This window comes from Artibeus jamaicensis, unplaced genomic scaffold (genome assembly GCF_021234435.1).
Source record: "Artibeus jamaicensis isolate MK-2021 breed Jamaican fruit bat unplaced genomic scaffold, CSHL_Jam_final contig_399, whole genome shotgun sequence".
In the NCBI taxonomy this organism is placed as follows: domain Eukaryota; kingdom Metazoa; phylum Chordata; class Mammalia; order Chiroptera; family Phyllostomidae; genus Artibeus; species Artibeus jamaicensis.
The window spans coordinates 1064461-1085155 of NW_026521816.1; the positions used below are offsets into that span (position 1 = coordinate 1064461).

Sequence of the window (20695 nt, forward strand, 5' to 3'; positions counted from 1 at the left end):
AAAAGTAAAGAGAATGTTAATTTTCAGAAAGGGGGAAATGGTAGCAGACAACAAACTAAGCACTCCATCTCAGTGTTGGCAGATAGCTGATCTCCCCTGATTTCCAATCAGAAATGTTGAATCAAGTCCCCACATGAACATCTTATCCTTAATTCAGAGAGAAAGCCTTTCTTTGGGGTTATCGAAGTCAAGCACCTCCAATGCCCGTTGGTGGGGCTGCTTAGGTTCCACTGGACATTTAGACTCACAAGACAACCAGAGACCACATCTGGCATTTGTCTATTTGGAAGGATAAATGTTGAGGACCCCAGCCGGTTGGCAGCCAAGAAATGAATCCCATGATGGACAGGTGCAGAAGTGGCCCTGCTTGAAAGGTCCCAGGCTCTGGAACCGATACCTCTCATAAGCACTCCATAGGCCTTCAGGCTTCTGCAGGTGACAAGCCCCACTTCAGAGATCACTGAACTAGGCAGCACAGAGCATGATGTCCCCATGAGAACCCAGGCCAGATCCAGCCTCTCAATCAGGAACACTTTTGCCAAGAACATCATTTCCTAGCAACTTAGTTGACCTGATGCTTGGATCTAGCTGCCAGTGAACCACATGCTAGACATTCAGACACCCTGGGAAGGGCTTGGCTCACCTTTGCCCACACCCCTACCATGGTATGTTCCAAAGTGGGCTGCTTCAGCTGACAAACCTAGTGGAGCATTTTTACATGAAAAATGTGCATACTATGTCTATATATAGTTATGTATACATATACTATATACATAAGTATATAGTTATATTTAACTATTATATGTTGGCTTGGATATAGGCCAGTAAATTTAAGAAGGTTTTTTTTTTCTGTCCTATGGCATTGCAAATAATTTAAACTTTTTGTCTTATTATTTTTCATTTTCTTCTATAAAGCTATATATGAGAAGTAAGTTTTCTATTTTTTAAATATCTTGCTTTAAACATGTCACTCCATCTAGGTTTCCTGGCTGGGGCTGTGGGAGGAATACCACACTATCCAACAGCACAGTAAATCAGAAGGTGGATGGCCGGGCTGCCAGAACCTCACCCCAGCTGTTTTTGTGGTGGTGGCAGACTTCTCCCTGGCTAGGTGGACCAGTGACAGCAAGCACAGCTCAGCGGAGCCCTGCTTCTCAGTGGCAGTCTCCTCATCACTGTCCATGCTTCGACTCAGCAGCTGCTCATTCTCAGATGAGGCATCATTCTCGCTGTGGAAACAAGAAGGGGGCTCATTCATGGTGTCTGGGAAGTTGCAGCCTGGACATATCCTTCCATTGAGGGGCACGGTTGGGATACAGAGACTTGTTTCTTAAGCTTTCACTAAGCAGACTGTGGGGCAGGGGGCATGGGACACAAAATGAAAGGGACATAGACTGTTCTCTATTCCTTTTCAGACATGGAAGTTGAATACAGGGTGGCCCACAGATGCTGTGCTCATTCTTACATTCCACCCAGTTCAAGAAAGTGTTCTTGAATGTGTTATAGCTTTATGTATGCCATTCAGAGAAATGCAAAGTTTAACCTTGTAGCAAACAAGTTTATGTGGCTGGCATGCCAACTCTCCAGAATAACTAAAACCAAAACTGACCAGAGCCTGAGCCTCACCTTGACTAGGGAGTACCCTAGCTGGGATGTGTGTGCCATGGGGTGAGGGTGCCGCCAGCACAGAGAGGGGCATTGGGAGATCACACAGGAGGGCAGGTGGGCCTAGTCACACTGTTGCTCATGGCCCATGCCCATGGCCCAAGGCACATGTGGGTTGAAGCTTGAACTCTCAAAATCTTTCTAAATATATGAAAATGTTCTTTTTTGATAAGCATCCTTCTTGTTTCTTGTGGTTTGGCTAAAGAAGTATCTTTGCTGGTAACTGGATTATAGTAATGAAGCCCACACTGAACGTAACTCTAGAGACAGAAGAATATAAAGAAAACAAAAATATAGATCTGGCTGGTATAGCTCAGTAGATTGAGCACGGGCCTGTGAACCAAAGGATCATGGTTCTATTCCCAGTCAGGGCACATGCCTGGGTTGCAGGCCAGCTCCCAGTGGGGGATGAATGAGAGGCAACCATACATTGATATTTCTTTCCCTCTCTCCTTCCCTTCCCTAAGAGCTTAAAAAAAGAAAAAAATAAAAATGGTGGGTAGGACTCAGGAGATTTCAGGCCTCTTGGGAGGTGATAGCCTACTGTTATCCCCACCAGAGAGCAAGCCAGGTGGAAAAGCACCACTGTCCCCAGACCACTGAGTGGCCTAAAGGTCCTTTCCCTAAGACCTGAGAGAAGGCAGACAGGATGAAATCTCAGCGCCTTGTCTTTTAAAAAACAATGGTTGAGTGTTAATTTTTATTTAACATTCATGTATGAAATAAGCATGATTTTTCCAAGTAGAGTCCCCAATTATTTTCTCAGTCATTAGAGGAAACTTAAGTCATAGGATGCATCCCTGTGATTTGAGTGTTCTTTTATATCCTCCTTTTGGGAATGAGAAAAGGCTGGAAGGACAGGTGGAGAGAGGCTGACATAACATGGGATTAGACAGATGAAGTCTGGAGGGGCAATTCATTTCCAAGAGGCACATTGAAGAACCAAGCTCCCACCACAAAGCTGCAAGCCTGGGTTCTATCCTGGTAACAGCAGCTTGGACCTGGCACATACTTCCCAGATGTGCATGAAGTTGCTCAGACCACAAATTCATGAGGTTTTGAAAAATGTTCATGGGTAACAGAGGCACTTAACAGGAATACCATTTTCTAAGGGACTGCCAAGTTCCACACAATTGCTTTTCTTTCCCAGTATGTAAAGATTTCATGATTTAAATTTATTTCTGGCCCTTGTATCAGGAATGTGGAGTTTTCCAAATGAAATAACATGTTTGGTGGTGCTTTATATATGCCAAAGCTCTATGTAAACATTTGGATTCATTATCATTCCTAAGAAGCACAGCTTTACAAGAGTTCACATACCCTAGAAACATCACAGGCTGGGAGTGAGGAGAGGAGGGATTTACCCTCTGCTCTTTCTGTAGCCAGTTTGGTGACTTCTCATGGCCTCTGTGTCCCCTTCTGCAACAGGGATATTTGAGTGGATGGGGTCCTGGAACAACCATGGGGTGGACCATTAACATGGGATGGGTTTTTGGAACCTAAATAGGAATAAGTCCAAATGACCACATAAGGGGGCAAATAAAAAGTTACTTCTTTTAACCCTAGATGTTAAAGCTGGGGCTGATTCCATATCTCAACTTGTATGTGTGCATGTGGTAAATATGCTAAAGACTTCATGTGTCAAATCTCTTCCTGAAGAGGCCCTATTTCACTAAGTGTTGGTGGTTGGCCAGAGCCTATGGAACACACACTGGAGTCAGGGCCTGAACTCAGCCCCAAGCCCTGCCACTCACTGGCCATTCAACCATAGGCACATGACAACTTCTAAACCTCAACTTCCTACAAAAGTATATAATGTTAAAACCTTGTTCATAGGGCTTATAAAAACCCTTTGAGTAACACATTCATGAGTAGTGAGTAATCAGCACCAAATGTTGGGTAGCCATCTTTATCACCACTGTCAGTGTATTATAGGGACATCAGCTCAAGCTTTGGCACTGTGCTGTCAGTATTTGCATGGGGAGCAGCAGCAGGAATATTACCAAGGCTGCTGGAGAGGAAGTGCCCATACAGAAGCCTTGGAGTCTGCACGAGAAAGGTTGTTGCATCAAAGGATGTTGAAGAGAAAGGATGTTGGAACATCTGACCCTGGAGAAAGGGAGGGGGCTGCCAACCCGGAAAGGCTGGCAGGTGTTGAGTACCTGTCCCTAATACTACCTGGTCCCAGCTTCAGGTCAACAGTGAGGCTGTGACCCCATGCTGACTGGGACTGCCTTGCTGGTCCCTGGGGCCTTGTTCCCTCTGGAGTCGTCCCCAGCACAACCTCCAGGCCAGTAGACAGGTTTCTCAGTACACTTCTCACCTGGCATGGCTAGCTCCCCTTCTTATTCAGGATCCCCGAGGACCTCCTCACTTTATTTCCAGCCTGGAACTGGGGGCTGTTGCGATCTGCTTTGGTTTGACCTACCTCTTGACATTCTTTGCTGGAACTGCTGCTAGCTTCTCAAATTCATCCTTCTCTGAGAAAATCACCACACTGTCTATAGGCAAATAGGAAGATTGGGAGAGAGAGGAGTTAAGAGTTGGCTCCAGCTTTGAGCTTGTCCTTCCACCACTCACTTCCTCTCTAGCAGACCTACTTGGTGCTAAACCACAATACCTAAAGGGTTAAATACAACATGGCTTCACTGACACCCCTTCCTCTGACTCCTGTGCTGAGTGGCAGAGAGCATAGCCAGTTAGAAGGCCAGGCTGCTGGGATAGTGGCAAAGGGGCAAAAAGTCTCCACCCTGGAGATGGACAACCACACTTGTGGGGACTCTGCAGACCTGGAACCTCCTTTTTGTCCTCTTCCTTGCTCACTTGAGCTTCCACACTCTTCACTGGGTGGCTGGTGCAGCAGGCTAATTGGAGAAAGAGAAGTGTGTGAGCAGCCAGGCTCACTGACTGGGTAGGTTGCTGGAGCTGTTCAAGGGGGAGGGGATATGGGGCAGACATTGAGGAGCAGTCACCTGGGGCAGAAGGCTTTGTCTTCATGATGTAGAACATGATGATGAGGACAATGGCAATGGCCATGATGAAGATGGTGGACATGGCAATGATCAGAGCTGTGGCCAGGTGTCCTTGGCCTGAGAGCTCTGCTGAAGTTGGGAAGAGAAGGTAATGACTTAGGGTAAAAGAGTACCTACAGGAACCCATCTATCAGGCAGGGCCCTTTCTCCTTTAAGACTGCAGCCCCTGTAAGTAATGTTCCTACCTTTGGGACAGTTTCTGGGGGACCCTCAGAAACCAAAATGCTTGCTTAGTCTCAGAACCCAGCTCTACAAGTTTATTTTGGCCACCTCATCAGGACTGCCCATGAACTCCCCTTGTTTGTCTCAACTGAGGTAGAACCAGACTTCTCTTGAGTGCCATAATTTGGATATGTTCAATTGTTTCCTGGGCTTGCCCTTGGTTCTACTATTTTGGAAACCTGAAATGCATGCTTAGTGCACCATGAGTATCTGAAGGAAGTCCAGGCCTTAAATATGCTTAAACAGATGCCACTGAGACAGTGCAAGAGGGAGGGAGGAGCCATTATGAGGTCTTGCTCTTAAAAAACTGTGGACCTTGCAGGTCCTTCTCCATCCTTCCATCCCAAAGGAATTGGGGAGTGGAGTGAAATATAGTTAATTGAAAATAGATAGTAAAGTGTTGAGAGCAGCAGGTTTATATGAAAGCCAGCAATGGAATTGCTGCTGACACCAGGGCTGGCCAAAGCCCAGGAAGCTACAGAAGCCGCTCCTCTCCTGCCTTCACCACTCTTGTCCTGAGCACACAGTCCTGGCACCCTGGGAATGTGCCTTTATTACCAACATACTCTAATGGGCCCAGGACACCCATGGAGTGATTGGCTCTGCTCCTTTAAGAGACAGTACTAACTTCCAGCAACTGGGGTATTGAGTGTGATTCAATCACATTGGGGTAGTGATCTGAAGTGGAGAAGAGCTTCATGGTCACTTCTAATAATTCCTTCCTCTTCAGTCCTCCCCCTTAGATCTAGGTGGTAACTCCAGAATATCAAACCTAGGCAGCCTGCCTACCTTTATGGGCATGCTGGAGAGGAGGGAGGGTGCTGCTGCCAGCAGTGCTGGGGAAGTTGGCAGAGACCCTCAAGGTGGCTCCCGCACCTGCAAGGAGAACAGTGCATTTCTCAGGATGGCCTGCAGAGGATCCACCATTAACACTGGAACACCTGGTGTGACAATGTAGCTGCTAATCTAAAATTCCACATTAGGAATGGGCTGAAGAGGGGCCTGAATAATATATGCTATATGAGTTATACAAGTAACATATGCTTATTATTTAAAAAACCAGAACACAAGAAAGAAGTTAAAAAAAATCACCCACAACCTCTGTCTAAATTTAACATTTTGGTGGCCCTTTCTCTACGATTTTTGCTATGATACATTTTAAAAATAGTTGTGAACAAACTGTCTAAGAGTGGGCATGAGCTTGGTCTTCTTTCAAAACTGTGACTCATAAAAACTCCTGTTCTATGTAAAAAGTCTTACTTAGCAGGAATAAAATGAGAGCTGGTTTTGTGATCAGACAATTTTTTAAACTATTCAGTTAAAATAAACAAACAAAAATATTCTACCATGGAAAAGACATTCTGATGGTGAACTTTCCTTTAGCCAAACTTGAGTTTTGCAGTTAATAAAAATGATCATGTTTCAAATGAGTTTCCTCCTGTCTTGCTTTTACCTCCTCCAGTTCTGGAGTAACTGGAAAAATGGTTTTGCCCTCAGTGATAGGTGAGTGTCCTTTGTAAACTCCACATATTTCAGGCTTTTCAGTAGCCCAGCCAGGAGATACAGCCCTGACACTGGACCCGGGACAGCAAGGCTTTTGTGAGAAACAGGGCTGTTTTCTGTAACAGAAGGTTCTCAGGAGAAACACAGCCACTTGCCCTGTGAGTGGTATTTCTAAAGCCCCCTGTACACATAGCTTGGAGAAACCAATGAGACAATGACCACAGCCAACTTGGCAAGAAAAGTTCTCCGAAATATCCACACTTCTGTGGCCAGTAGGTAGAGAAAGTCAAAGGAGAGACCAGGATCAGAAACTTTTGATCTTCATACCTTTGAAAACAAATAGAAATTCTACAAATAAAATTGGCAGAAATCTATAAAGAACTCACATGACTCCACTCTAAAAGATCAAGCAACCCAATTGAAAAATGGGCAAGGGGCTTGAACAAACACTTCTTCAAGGACATACAGAGGATCCAGAGACACATGAAAAGATGCTCAGTATCGCTAGCTATCAGAGAGATGCAAACGAAAACCACAATGAGATACCACTTCACACCAGTCAGAATGGCCCTTATAAACAAAGCAACAAACAACCAGTGTTAGAGAGGTTGTGGAGAAAAGGGGACTTTAGTTCACTGTTGGTGGGATTGCAGACTGGTACAACCACTATGGAAAAAAGTATGAAATTTTCTCAGAAAATTAAAAATAGATCTGCCTTTTGACCCAGCAATTCTACTGCTGGGATTATATCCTAAGAATCCCAAAACACCAATCCAAAGGAACCTATGCACCTCAATATTCACAGCAGCACAATTTGCAGTGTCCAAGTGTTGGAAGCAACCTAGGTGCCCATCAGCAAATGAATGGATTAAAAATTTATGGTACATTTACACTATGGAATTCTATGCAGCAAAAAGAAAGAAGGAGCTCCTACCCTTCCTGACAGCATGGATGGAACTGGAAAGCATTATGCTGAGTGAAATAAGCCAGGCAGTGAAAGACAAATACCGTATGATCTCACCTTTAACAGGAACCTAATCAACAAAACAAACAAACAAGCAAGCAAAATATAACCAAAGACGCTGAAGTTGGGAACAGGCTGACAGTGACCAGAGGGGAGAGGGGAAGGAATTTCAGGAGAATCAGGGAAGGGTTTGAAGGAACTAGTATGGAGGACACATGGACAATAACAAGGGAGGGGTGGGGATGGGAGGGAGGTGGGAAGGGATGGTGGGGTGAACTGGGATGGAAATAGAGGGCAGAAAACTATACTTGAACAATAAAAAAAACTGGATGGCAGCCCTGGCTGGTGTGGCTCAGTGGCTGAATGCCAGCCTGTGAACCAAAAGATCACCAGTTCAATTCTCAGTCAAGGCACATGCCTGGGTTGTGGGCCAGGTCCCCAGTAGGGCACACATGGGAGGCAAATATTCATTGGTGTTTCTCTCCCTCTCTAAAATATAAATAAAATCTTAAAAAAAATTGGATGTCAGTCTGGGAAAAATAAGCTGAAGCCTGACTCCTGGTGTAATTTCATTTCTATTAGGTGTCACAGTGCCAGGGTCAGCCAGTTGCTCAGGTAAGACAGGAAATTAAACTATCACAGGTACATAAGAAATGCAATTTGCTGCCTGAGGGGCCAACAGGCAGGTTTTTTAGGAAGCACTGCAAGGTGTGATGGTTCATACCCTCCTCAACACTGGACAGGGGCTTGCCCTGGGGAGGGTGGGCAAGGCAAGTGTGCTTGTTCCTGGTGCCATCCTACTGCCCTTCTAGCTCATACTCAGAGAAGTTTTCCATGTTGTTTCCTCAGGGTGGGTGCTGCTTGAAACATGGGTGTGGGCGTCACACAGACCACCACAGAATTGGGTGGGTCAGTCTTTTCCTTCTGCAGGGCATGATGAGTTCTGTAGTTTCCACTTCTTTCCTTCTTTTTTCTCAACTGCTATCATTGGGATGATTTCTTAGCTCTCCTACCAAGAGAGGGAGGGGTGCTAAGAGGTATAAGGGACACTAAGGTAACAAGTCAGCATGGGCTACCCTCTGAATCAACAGAGATCCTAGAAGTGATCTGCTCAGAACAGAGTGGGGCTCATTGGACGCCCCCACCTTGTGTCCCCAGGGCCTCCCCGATTTTTCTGTAATTGCTGGTGGGTGTGAGGGCAGGAAGCTGGGAAATGGGACATCAGAACTGGTGGGTGTTTGGAGGAGGGTAATAGCTGAAAAGTGTAGCTCTTTTTTCTTTCTCTCCTATGCCTTCTAGAACCTGCCTTGCTCTGAGAATGCACCTCCCCACCCTGCTTGTGTCTGGAGCTTAGAGAGATGTTTCTTTGTCTTTCTGGAGAATACCTAGCTTCTCCCACCCACCAAATTTAGATGAGATTAAATTAATTTAGTCTTCTCACCTGGCCTTAGAATCAGTAGCCTACCAGGGTGGTGTTGGTGAAGGTGTGTGCTCCCTGAAGAGGGGTTAATGTCTCTCAATAGCTGCTCCCAGTGACAAGACCAATCTGGAGGTTTGCCTTTCATTCCTCACACACCACAGAGATTCCCTTTGAAAGTTCCAGAATGATAACATGGACTTCAGATTTTTAGCCCTGATTGCATTGAGCTGGGAAGCAGCCTATCAAATTTTATCTAGTGAAGTGAGAAAAAAGAATATGGGGCATAGCTTCAAGAAAATTGGACATTGAAACCATAGCTATTCTACATGTTTGTTATGGGACTCAAAGGAGCTTAAGCTATGTAGTCAGGAAAAGACTACCTGTGGGCTCTATTTGTGCATGTTTGTCACCTGTCTCTCTTGTCCATTTCTGCCAGGGCTTGCTGGCTGGGGCTGCGTGACAGAAGTTGGGGTAAGGGACAAAAATACAGCCTGGCCTGTGGTCTAGAGTGGGTCAGTAAGAATAGCCCAGCAGCATGCTAACTTAAAAAAAGTTTTTGCACCTGACTGGTAGGGCTGGTTACACATGGACATCACCAGACAGTGGGTGCAGGCTATTGCATCAGTAAAGCTTACCTCACTACACCTGGCAGGCACTGGCCTATCCTTGGTCAGGTGGCAAGCCAGACTGTGCCTCCACCCTGATTTTCTGGACATTTCCCTCCACAGTGAACTCCATCTGATATTAACTGAACAGCCTGGCACATCTGAAGATACACAGGAAAAATGGGCAGGGAGGCTGTATCACTAGAGGTCTACCTTTGGGGTAGGTACCCTCAGGACAGCATGCTATTGCTACCATGACTCTGCACAGCATGGTGTCCTGCTCCAGATTCTGTTGTGGTTTGATGAGGATTAACTTAGCACTAACAAAACTATTTGGTGTCTGTGAGGTTTCCCTTTGCTCAAACATAGGCTGTGTCTTTCCAGTTCACTTGGCCTCCTTGGAATGGATCATTGAAGACAATGTTTCTCAGTGTTGTTTCTATTAGGTGGTCAACTACTAACTCATCTTGCCTTCCATAATGCTTGGGGCCAAGATTTGAATAAGCAAAGAGGAGATATTTTATAAAAAGGTAAGGGAAGGTTGTTCAAAAGAGTAGTCCCAGAAAATAAGCAGAAATTTCCACACAAGATCTCTATTAAAACAAAAGAAAATGGAGACTGAGTATGAGGCAGCACTGACTCTAGATAGAAGGTATAGGCAGGTGGAGACCCTGTGGGAAGTACGCTCACCTTTCTCAGGAGGATTCTGAGAACTATGAGCATATGGCTTCATGCAGTTAGACCTCTATTCAATGTAATAAGGGAGTTTACTCAGAGACTTTGAGGCTTGTTAATCCACATGGTTTATAAATGTGCTGGTGTGTATTAAAGGTGGCTGGCATATAACAAACGGCTTGGGTTTCCAGGAATGATTTGTTTGTTGCCTCTTACAGCAGTCAGTGAGGGTGTCTGAGTCTGTTGCATTGGCTCAGCGCCCCATACTGGCGGACGCTGGAACAATGGGCAGAGCTACTGGAACTTGGCTGCTTAAAGTGAGGTCCTGGGGAGCTTGCTGGTAAGGGAGTTTTTGAACCCACCCAGACCTGCTGCAGCAGGACATGTTTCTTAACAGGACTCCTGGTGATGTTGTGACAGATTGAAATGCTTGCTTTATTATACTTTAGTCTAACCTGCATTTCTCCTGTGGCCCTCAGGCTAAGAGCCCCTGCTACACATATGGGCCTTATTAGAGGAATTCTAGTTGAGTTTTTAGAGGAACAGCCTCTTACCAGGGGGTGCCTCTCCTTGGGAGGTGAGAAAATGTGTACAAGGATGGTGACTGCTTATAGATTTGCAGGAGCCTCAAGGATGACTCAGATTAGCAGAAATACTAAGTAAGAGATTTAGAGATTTCATACTTTTCCTTGTTAGTAGCCAGATGCCTTCAGTGCTCAATTATCTCTTGTTCCTGCCATTCTCCCTTCCATTCCCATAAAAGACTCCTAAATTCTGGGCTGTCAGAAGATGGATTTGAGGAACCATCTTCTTGAGTGAGAGCCTTCTCAATCAATACCATTTTCCTTACTCCAAAACCTGATGTTTTGAAGGTTGGCCTTCTGCAGTGTCTTTGAATTGGTGACAGTGAGTGCACACATTCAAATTTGAGAAACATTGCTTTGGAAACAGCTGGAAACTGGCATTTGGGGAGGTCAACATTTCACACTGGAGTTTCATCACTGTTGGGCACCACACCATAGCATCTAGAGGGAAACACATCACTCCTGGTGATAGAGTGGAATTCTCTAGAAGGTGAGTCCATCTTGGACTTGACTCAGGGGTCATAGTCACTGATGAATGATTACAAAAATATTGACAATGACAAGGGCACAACTTCTGGGTGCCAGGCATATCCTTATCTCATGTATTACTCCAGTATTCTGTGAGGGAGGGATTCATGCTATCTGCATCCCAGGTGAACTGACAAGGCACAAGAGGCCACTGAGCAAGGGGGAGCTGCACAGGCCCCAGGAGGCCTGGTTGCTGCTCACTCATGAGGCTGAAGCTTTATCATATACTAAGTGCCATGTGCATACACTACAGCTAGGGCTGCATACACACTTGACAAGTCATCTCCTTCTAACAATCTTATTGAGATGAAATCCCCATTTTATAGATAGGGAGGGAAACTGATACAAAGTTAGGCAACTGTTCCAAGAGAGGAAACTCTAATGAATCTGAAATCTGATGCCACTCCCATTCTTCCTCTCCCAACATGCCACCTTTGCCATTTTAACATAGATTCCTTTCCAAGGCTGCTCTCAGGCATGTGTAGGGAAAATAAAAACCAGAAAGCTTTGGTTGTACCAAGTGGATCTTGCTCTTTGATATAAGTGAAAATAACCAAAGGTTTTCTTCTTTCTCTTCCAGGACACAAATAGCAATAGCACTGGAAGTATGAAGGCTGTGCTTGTTCACTGTGGCTGAAGCATTGGAAGAAAGCCTAAAAGGTTTCCTGATGGGCAAGTGACAAGCAGGAGAGAAGGCCTGGTTTCAAAACTCCTAAATATCCCAGCATCCCTGCCACACTTCTGTAGTTTATGGAAGAGTTGTCAGTTACACACTTTGTGCATGTATGTGACAACACTATCAGTACTCTGAGAGGATATTATTTTCTAAAGTATTCAGGAGAGAATACAGAAACTGAGGGAGGTTTCATGGCTTACATGGCATTTTACATTCTCTGAGTACCATCCAGGCTCTGTCCTAAGCTCCACCCAAGTCTCTTTGCATGAAGATGACAAGGCCCAAAGGCAGGACAAATGGTGACCAGAGCAGCCCATCCTTTGGCTCCCCTCCCCTAATTGATGGTGCTGGAAATGCAATAACTGTGCAGTGCTTTGCTACTCCTGATAATTGGATGGCCTGCAGCCTGGAAACCAGCTATGATTGTGCCTGTGGGTGCAGCTCAATCCAGCCATACAACAGCTGATGAGGTGGGTGTCTTTGGCAGGTGAGGAAACTGAAGAATTTAAACTCAAGCCCATAACCCACATCAGGGTTCTCAGTGTGGTCCTGGCAGTCCCTGGGGCTCTTATGAGAATCTCAGTCCTATACCTCATAGAAGCCATTATATCCTTAAGGATGGAGAAGCACGGAGAGAAGGAGCACGTAGCCCCAGGAACTCGCTCAGGCTATGAAGCCCAGGCTCACTCCTACATAGCCACACCTGGCCCATACAGCCATCATATGTGTGCATCTGCCACACATTTTCCCTGGGGTCTGTGCACCAGGTTCTCTTTGACTGTGGGTTGTGTAATTCATCATGCATTGACTTGGGCAATCAAGAGCATTAGCTTCTCGTGACAAAGGCCCAGGTAAGTCACATCAAAACCAAACCAAAGAGGCTTCTCAGGTGGAGGCAAAGACTTCTTGACCACTGACTATAGGCTCAAGAAGGGGAGATCCCGGTGGGGCCTGGGCAACCAGCCAGAAAATTGCAATCCTAACCAGTGAGATTTCACCTAGTTCCTGGGTTTGCTGGGACAGGGCTGTTGGTGGCAGTCCTATGAGTTTGGGTCTCAGTGTCTTCATGGAGGCTGTGTGCTGATTCTTGAGCAAGAGCCTTGTGCAAGTGGAAGTGGAGACCCAAGTGGTGGAGAAAGTAACTTTCATGTCCACACTCGAGACCATGACCCAGGCAGGGTTTCATTTACCATGTTACCCTACACAGCCTATCTGGTTATCTCTCCCATTTCCCAGATGGGCAAACAGAGGCTCCATTTTCTTTGCTGGCTTTTTTCAGGGCTGGGTTCTGAGAACCACTAGGAGGATTTACTGGGTGCTGGTTTCCAGTTAAGCAATTAAGGACTAGGGCTTGGGAGGGGGAAGCACTTATTTTCAAAGTCTTCAGGACTAAGATGCTTTGCAAGCTTCAGGTATTGAGAAGGACACACTGTGTGTGAGCTTTCAAACAAGAGTCCCATGGGTAAGAAATGCTTGTTTTTTGGTTCCATAGGCAAAGAACCTTTTATAAATAGGTGGTGACTGTCTGACATCTTCTCAGTTGAGGATTCATCCCAGAAATATTTGGTATGGAGTCGATTTACATTTCCCAGCAGAAGACTTATCAGCAATGGCAGCTGACTTTACTACAGTCCTATTAGCAGCCAGGAGCCCTTGGACTTACTCTAATCAGTGAATTAATCATTGTGCCAGGCAGGAATGCTCAGCTTTAAAGACATGCAAGTTCATCATTGCCAGGTTCCTCTACTTAAGCAGTTTGGAAGGGAGGGTATAGCCTCTGCCCCACCGCCCAGAGCACCTCTTCTAGCTGAACCTAAGGTGAGGGGAGGTAGTACTTCCCTCTTCTTGCTCTCTTTCCCTTCCTTCTAGATATTCTCAAGAGGGAGGCCCTTATTCTACTCTCTTAGATAGGATTATGTTGAGAAAATAGGGTGGTCAGGGACTCATAGAGACCCAAGAGAGGCAGGGCTCCAGTATGGGCACCTCTTCTGGCCTGGAGTGGGAGTAGAGCAGTCCAGAGACCAGACTCCCTGTTTCGTCCCAGATGCCCATCCATCCCTCCTTCAATTGTGTCCCTTAAAACCACAGATGCAAGACACAACATAACACATTCTTGGAGCAGAGGTTCCTGGCACTTCCTCATAAACATGCCCATGAAAGTCAAACCGAATTAATAGAAAAGCAATAGCCCAAGGTGAGATTCTAAACTTGTTAGACTCATTGTTGACATATGCTTCCTGTATCTATTTAATTAAGTGGGATCACTTCTCATATTTCTTCTGGCCTCATTTGGGAGGGCATCTGTTAGTTTTAAAAAATGTATGAGAACTAACAGTTGTCTAGAGCTTTGTAGTACTTTGCAAAATATCTTGGTGTCTGTGATCTCATTGTCTTATCCAAGAATTGTATGCTACGGTTAATTCAGATTTTAATACTCCCAAATTACAAATGAGAAAACTGAGGCTCATAGACTTTATGAAACTTGTTCAGGGTCACCTGTCCAAGGTGAGTGACCAAAATCTCCGACTCATGGTTCAGATACAGCAGACCTCCTTCACAGACTTGAAATCTGATTGCTTTATGCTTTTGCTGTAGTTACTTGTCTATTTGCCAGGATTGGTTTCTGTCTACCACATGATGTAATGCAAGACATCAATATTGAACAAGTACTGTTCTGATAGAAGAATAAAGTGCACTCACATTCCTTGGTGTTGGGAGGTGCAAGGAGACAGGAATAGCAGACCATACCATATATGTTCCTGGGTCTGTTTTCCAATATGTAGTACCTATAGGAGGGAAAAACAAGATAAAGCAGGCAGGTGAGTCAGGTGTTACCACAAGCAAGTGCTGAGCACTTGCCATACCCATGACCACAGCCTGACCCAAGTTGGGCCGAAACAAACACCTGGGAATCAGGAGCCCTGCTGAGTTAGCGGCCCATTTTGATTACTATGGGGTTCTCAGCTTGTCTTAAGATAGAATTTTTTCCTCCAATATTGAGCCATTTTGAGTATTAAAAAAATCTCCTCCCCTTTTTGATTCTTTTCACTGATGAATTTGTTTAGCATATATATGTAATCACCATTTTCATCAACACCATCCACTTGAAATATCTGCATACCCAACCTCTGTATGCCCTGTTTAACACTTTGGGTGTCTTGCCAACCAGAGACCCAGGCATCTTTGGAGGAGGAACACCCCCTCTGCAAATGCCCATCTCAGAGTCTGTAGCTTGGTGGGTTTACAGGTAGATGTGTCTACGCCTATGACACTGGGACCTCCCAGTGAGTACCTGCTGACGAATAGTGAATGGTGATAGCCATCAAAACATGGGTTATATCTAGAGAAGTCACTGCAGAGAGGTTTAGAGATAGCCTAAGGTACAACAAGGTGATAACTGAAATTTATTTGCTTTCTCCTCAGGAAGCACTGAACAAAAGACACTTATATATGTTCATGCTGGGCTTGTATACACTTAAAGAAATGGACAAACCCTTCACAGTAAGACTCTAAAGTCTTTTACCCCCCACTGATGTTCTCTTATGTCTTTCAAGCTTCCTCATGTCAGTATGCCAGGCCCATGACCATGCTGACTCTCAGAACACCCTGCCCACAGAGCTCTGCCACCATGGGTCAAAATTCTATGCAGGCCACACCACCTCTTGGACCTCCACCTCCTGGACCTCCCCTCCAGGCTTTGCAGCTTAGACCCCTTGCCACCTGCATGCTTTGGCACTTTTCTTGGTGTATACTTGTTTTCCATAAACATATATTCAATAATCATGAAGCCATCTATTTCATTGTTAGAAATCAAATTTTTAATTTTTCTTTTTATTTTTTATTGTTGTTCAATACAGTTGTCTCCCTTTTCTCTGTACCACTGCCCCCAACCCCAGCAATCCCCACTTCCCACCCTTGATTTTACCCCCTTTGGTTTTGTCCATGTGTCCTTTATACATGTTCCTGAAAAAAAAATGAGCTGAATGTTCTCCCTTACCACAATTTCAAAAAATGAAAAATCCCTCTCTGCTGTTGAATTTTCCCACGGTTGTTTTAAATTTTTTTTTGTATTAGCTGTGCACAACCCTGGCTGGTGGCAGCAGTAAGTGGTAGCATGGTGGAGTGCTGGGGAGTCTTCAGACTCCATCCTCCATGAACTGGACGATTACCAGTAACATTATAATCATAATTACCTGCTCTTCCTCAGAGCCTTTTATCCTCAGATTCCTGTGTGTCTTATAAACATTAATTAACCAATCTCAAAACATCTCTCAGAAGCCCCAACAGCCAGTTTCACAATTAAGCCTTCTGTAAAAAGCCTCTTTCAAGCACATATTCTGTCACCCTCCAGAAGCCATCTGTGTTCAGGAAGCAGGAAGCCATGCTGAGGCCCCAGTGCTTCTGTTCCCAGGAGAGGGCGCATGTCTGCATGTGGCCTCATGAGGGTGACAGGCTCCAGGTCAGTCCTCTTGCATGTTTTTGACATCCAGACCCAGTGTGAACCCCAAGAAGGAATATATCTGCCAAGAAGGACTCCTCGTAGTTAACTTGGCAAAAATTCATAACCAGAGTTTAGAAGCCATTGTTGACAGAGGCTTTTCATTCTGCATTTCAGGGAAAAGCTGAAAATTGAACCTTTGGCTTCTTGCACTGTGCTCCTGCGGGTTGAATCAACCTTTTCCATTCCAACCAGGAATGGAGTCCTGATATTGTATTTTGACTACTGGGCTGAAACCTGCCCCATCCAATTGAAACTACCCAGCTATAACTTCATTTGCATCTTTACTAACCAATCAGAGCTGCTCCATAACAACCAATCAGAACACATGAACCTGGCTGATCAGCACAGTGTTATTTGGACTTCTCATTTGCATAAAAATAGACCAACCAGGGACTATGATGGGGACTTTTGTGTGTGTGTGTTTTTAATTTTTAAAATTTTTTATTTTATTGATTATGCCATTATAGTTGTTCTATTCTCCCTATTCCTCCCCACCCCCACCATTCTCCCTTTAGTTTATGACCATGTGTCTCAAGTTCTTTAGATTCTATATTTCCCATACTATTCTTGTTCTCCCCCTATCTATTTTCTACCTACCGTCTATGCTACTTATTTTTTGTACCTTCTCCCCCCTTCTCCTCCTCCCACTCCCCTGTTGCTAACCCTCCATGTGATCTCCATTTCTATGGTTCTGCTCCTGATCTAGCTTAGCTTAGTTCTGCTCCTCTTAGTTTGCTTTTGTTTTACGTGTGGTTGTTAATAACTGTGAGTTTGCTGTCCTTTCACTGTTCATCTTTTTCATCTTCTTTTTCTTAGGTAAGTCCCTTTAACATTTCATATAATAAAGGCTTGGTGATGATGAACTCCTTGAATTTGATCTTATCCGAGAAGCACTTTATCTGTCCTTCCATTCTAAATGAAAGCTTTGCTGGATAGAGCAATCTTGGATGTAGGTCTTTGGATTTCATGACTTGGAATACTTCTTTCCAGCCCCTTCTTGCCTGTAAGGTCTCTTTTGAGAAATCAGCTGACAGTCTGATGGGAACTCCTTTGTAGGTGACTGTCCTCTTAGCTCTTGCTGCTTCTAGGATTCTCTCCTTCATTTGAATCTTGGCTAATATAATGATGATGTTCCTTGGTGTGTTCCTCCTTGGGTCCAACTTCTTTGGGACTCTCTGAGCTTCCTGGATTTCCTGGAAGTCTATTTCCTTTGCCAGATTGGGGAAGTTCTCCTTTATTATTTGTTCAAATAAGTTTTCCACTGGTGGCTGCTCCTTTCCCCCTTCTGGTACCCCTATAATTCGTATGTTGGAGTGTTTAAAGATGTCCTGGAGGTTCCTAAGTCTCTCCTCATTTTTTTGAATTTTTGTTTCTTCATATTTTCCTGTTTGGTCATTTTCTTCTTCTTTCTGGTCCTCTCCATTGATTTGAGACCCAGTTTCCTTTTCATCACTACTGGTTTCCTGTGCAATTCCCTTCATTTCAATTTGTTTAGCCTTCATATGTTCCTCTAATTTGTGACTAAAATCAACCAGTTCTGTGAGCATCCTGATCACCAGTGTTTTGAACTGTGCATCTGAAAGTTTGCCTATTTCTTGGTCACTTAGAGTTATGGGCTCTGGGGCTTTGAGATCTTCTTGAGCCATTTTTGGTCTGTTCGCACCCATTAAGTATGAGGAGCGGAGCTTTAGGAGCGGGGCTGGTCGACCAGGGCTAGGTCGCTGGGTTGTGACGCTGTAGTGGGGGCGGGGTCAGAGTTGGGAAATGGCGGCCCTCTCTGCTGCCTCCTGCTGCTGGGGCCCGCTGGGTCCCGTCTCACTGCCCACTCCCTCGCCAGTCTATCGGTCAGGCTGAAGCATTCATTGTTATCAGACTTCTGAAAAGTTCAATTTTCTGTGTTCTGGTTGTGTTTTCTGTTGCTAATATTTTGTTGTCTCTAAACTTGGTTGTGTGAGAAAGCACGATGTCTCCACCTATGCCTCCATCTTGGCGGAAGTCTAGGACTTTTTCTATAAAAACTGGCCTTCCCTTTATCTTGGTGGAGCATACCTTGAGTTTCCACTAGAGGCTGCTTCTCCTGTTTTTGCAAACTCTTTACCTGAGTAGAGTTTCTCATTTTACCATACCCCAAGCTGAGGACCACTGTTGGCATTAGACTTGAGAGCAGAGACCTTTTGCTGACACTACTATTATTTGCTCCTCTTCTTATATCCACCTCCAACTGCATTTTTCTCACTCAGATTGTGACTGTTCCTGACCTAGGAGTCTCTCAGGGCCAGCCTTGTTCATACTTGCATTCCTAGTAGTACCTTGTGCTAGGCACTGAGGAGAGAAGGTTTTAGGCAAATATTGACTGGAAAAGAAGTGAATGAGACCAAATTTTTCTCTATGGAAGTTTAAAGTACTGAGACTGACAGAAGATCTAATGCATTTTGTACATCTTTGCCCTTTTCAAAAAGAAGAACGACAGCTAAGTTCATCCTGGTTAATCCCCTGGTGCTGAACTCCATTTTGGATGAAGACCCATAGCTACCTGGGTGGGTGTAGAACTCGGCACCCAGTGGGTCCCTGGGGACACCAGTGGGGACTGTACCCTGGGATCAGTCAGCTCCTTTTTCTGGGCATGGAGGCACCTTCTTGGCAGGCTGAGTGGGCATCTCTTTCTGATTCCCACAAGGCTCTAATGGCTGAAGCTGCATCTCTTGTCCTGACTATGTGTCTGCACCAAGCTATGAAACATTAAATAACTTAGTTGAAAGACCAATTATAGCCAAAAGATGGCTATAATTTTTTAAAATGTTGTCTCTTGGAGGCTGTTATGAAATCATGAGTGTTAAATATGTCATACATTTCCTAGCATGTATTGCACAGAACATTTTTAAATGTTAGGTTTTTTTGTTTAGGACTAACCTCAACTCCTCATGGTTTAGTTCACCCCCATAACTCTCATTCCCTGCTAGGCAGGAGTGGAAAGCAATTGTTTAGCTTCTTCTAGCAACTTGAAGCTGGGTGTTCATTTAGGAAGCTGTGCCCTACTAAAGAGTATCAGGTCCCTTTGTCTTGCTGTAAATGTCAAGTTTTCTACTCTTTGATCTCCATTTTGTCTTTTCCTTAGATTTTTTTCTTTCTGCTTTTCTTCCAGGGTTGATTAAGGTGAGTAACACAAGACAAGACTCAGTTTAAATGTGACCTTTGGAATCTTCTATGTATGTAGATTTTCTTCAAAGATTCCTTTTTCTCAGGGCTCCTAACTTTGTGCTGGATGCTACTGAGCTCTTTGATGTTCCGTCTGCCTGCTACAGTATCCGGATGTAGAAGCTACTTCTGCATTCTCTGCCTGTGTCCTCCAACCATCCTCAAATGCCTTGTCTTCAGGGAATGGACAGAGTGTAGCAACAAGCCAGAGGGAGCTTCTCCAATGGGTCACATAATGCCCTGAGGAAGGTTATGAAATTTCACCTCTTCTTTTATCCTCTTCTCATATTTTGTTCCCTGGTCCTCCCACATAAGCCCTTCTCTACAGGAAAGCCCCATATACTGCTCATTGTTTAGCCAGTGTCTCGCCCATGTACTGATACACAGCAGATGACAAAGAATAAGTAGAGAGTGCTTGCCAAACCACAAGGGTGGAGTGGGCCAAGGCAACCTGTGGTGTCAGGAAGACAAATGGGAGGCAGTCTGCGTCTGCAACCTGGGGACCACAGGGATTTGGGAATAGAAACAACCTTTCATGGAGCTGATAGCACTAACTTGCAAAAACTCCTTGTAATCCTTCTTTGTGACATACCATGAGAGCTTTATATTGTTTTCAAAACCTAGGGTATGTAATAGGAAGTGGGAGGCCATTGGGACCCTACCCTGATAAAGCATTGTGCTTATTTAGAGCCAGTATAAGGAGGTTGGGGACTGGAGATAAAGTACAGTTGCCGGCCTCCCGACTAATTCTACTGATGATTGCCCTTATGTTTTGAAGCCTTGTAGAGACAGAGAGCTCATGACCATTCCATTGTCAAACTTCTTTCTGGTAAAAGTGTCAGGACCAAGCAAATTGTTTTCATTGCTATTGCCTTTCTAGTAGCCAAGCTAGCACCTGTCTATGGGACAGGTCATTTATTGTGTTCACCCCATGGCTTGTTCTTTCTGGCTAGAATGTCTCTGTGAGTCCAGGTAAAAAGGAAACAGGCTGCTCCAAGTGCATATTCACTACCCCTTTGAAATAATCTGGAATAAAACATGGCTGAGTCTCACAGACAATTGTGTATGCACGCATGGGTCTGAAATGCAGTTGGGTTAGAGCTAGCAATGCTGATGGGCCAGGGT

The 20695-nt window shown here is 44.8% G+C and overlaps 1 protein-coding gene across 1 annotated transcript in view; it reads right to left on the bottom strand.

Annotated features, from left to right (window-relative positions):
* Positions 1–20695, bottom strand: part of EDAR (ectodysplasin A receptor) — a 46646-nt gene that overhangs the window by 21306 nt on the left and 4645 nt on the right. The window contains exons 4-9 of the mRNA XM_037138346.2: positions 14575–14660; positions 5709–5795; positions 4638–4766; positions 4455–4529; positions 4094–4166; positions 1070–1229 (exon numbers count right to left, since the gene is read on the bottom strand). Coding sequence (XP_036994241.2) covers positions 1070–1229; positions 4094–4166; positions 4455–4529; positions 4638–4766; positions 5709–5795; positions 14575–14660 — 610 coding nt within the window. The remainder of the gene's footprint in view (positions 1–1069; positions 1230–4093; positions 4167–4454; positions 4530–4637; positions 4767–5708; positions 5796–14574; positions 14661–20695) is intronic.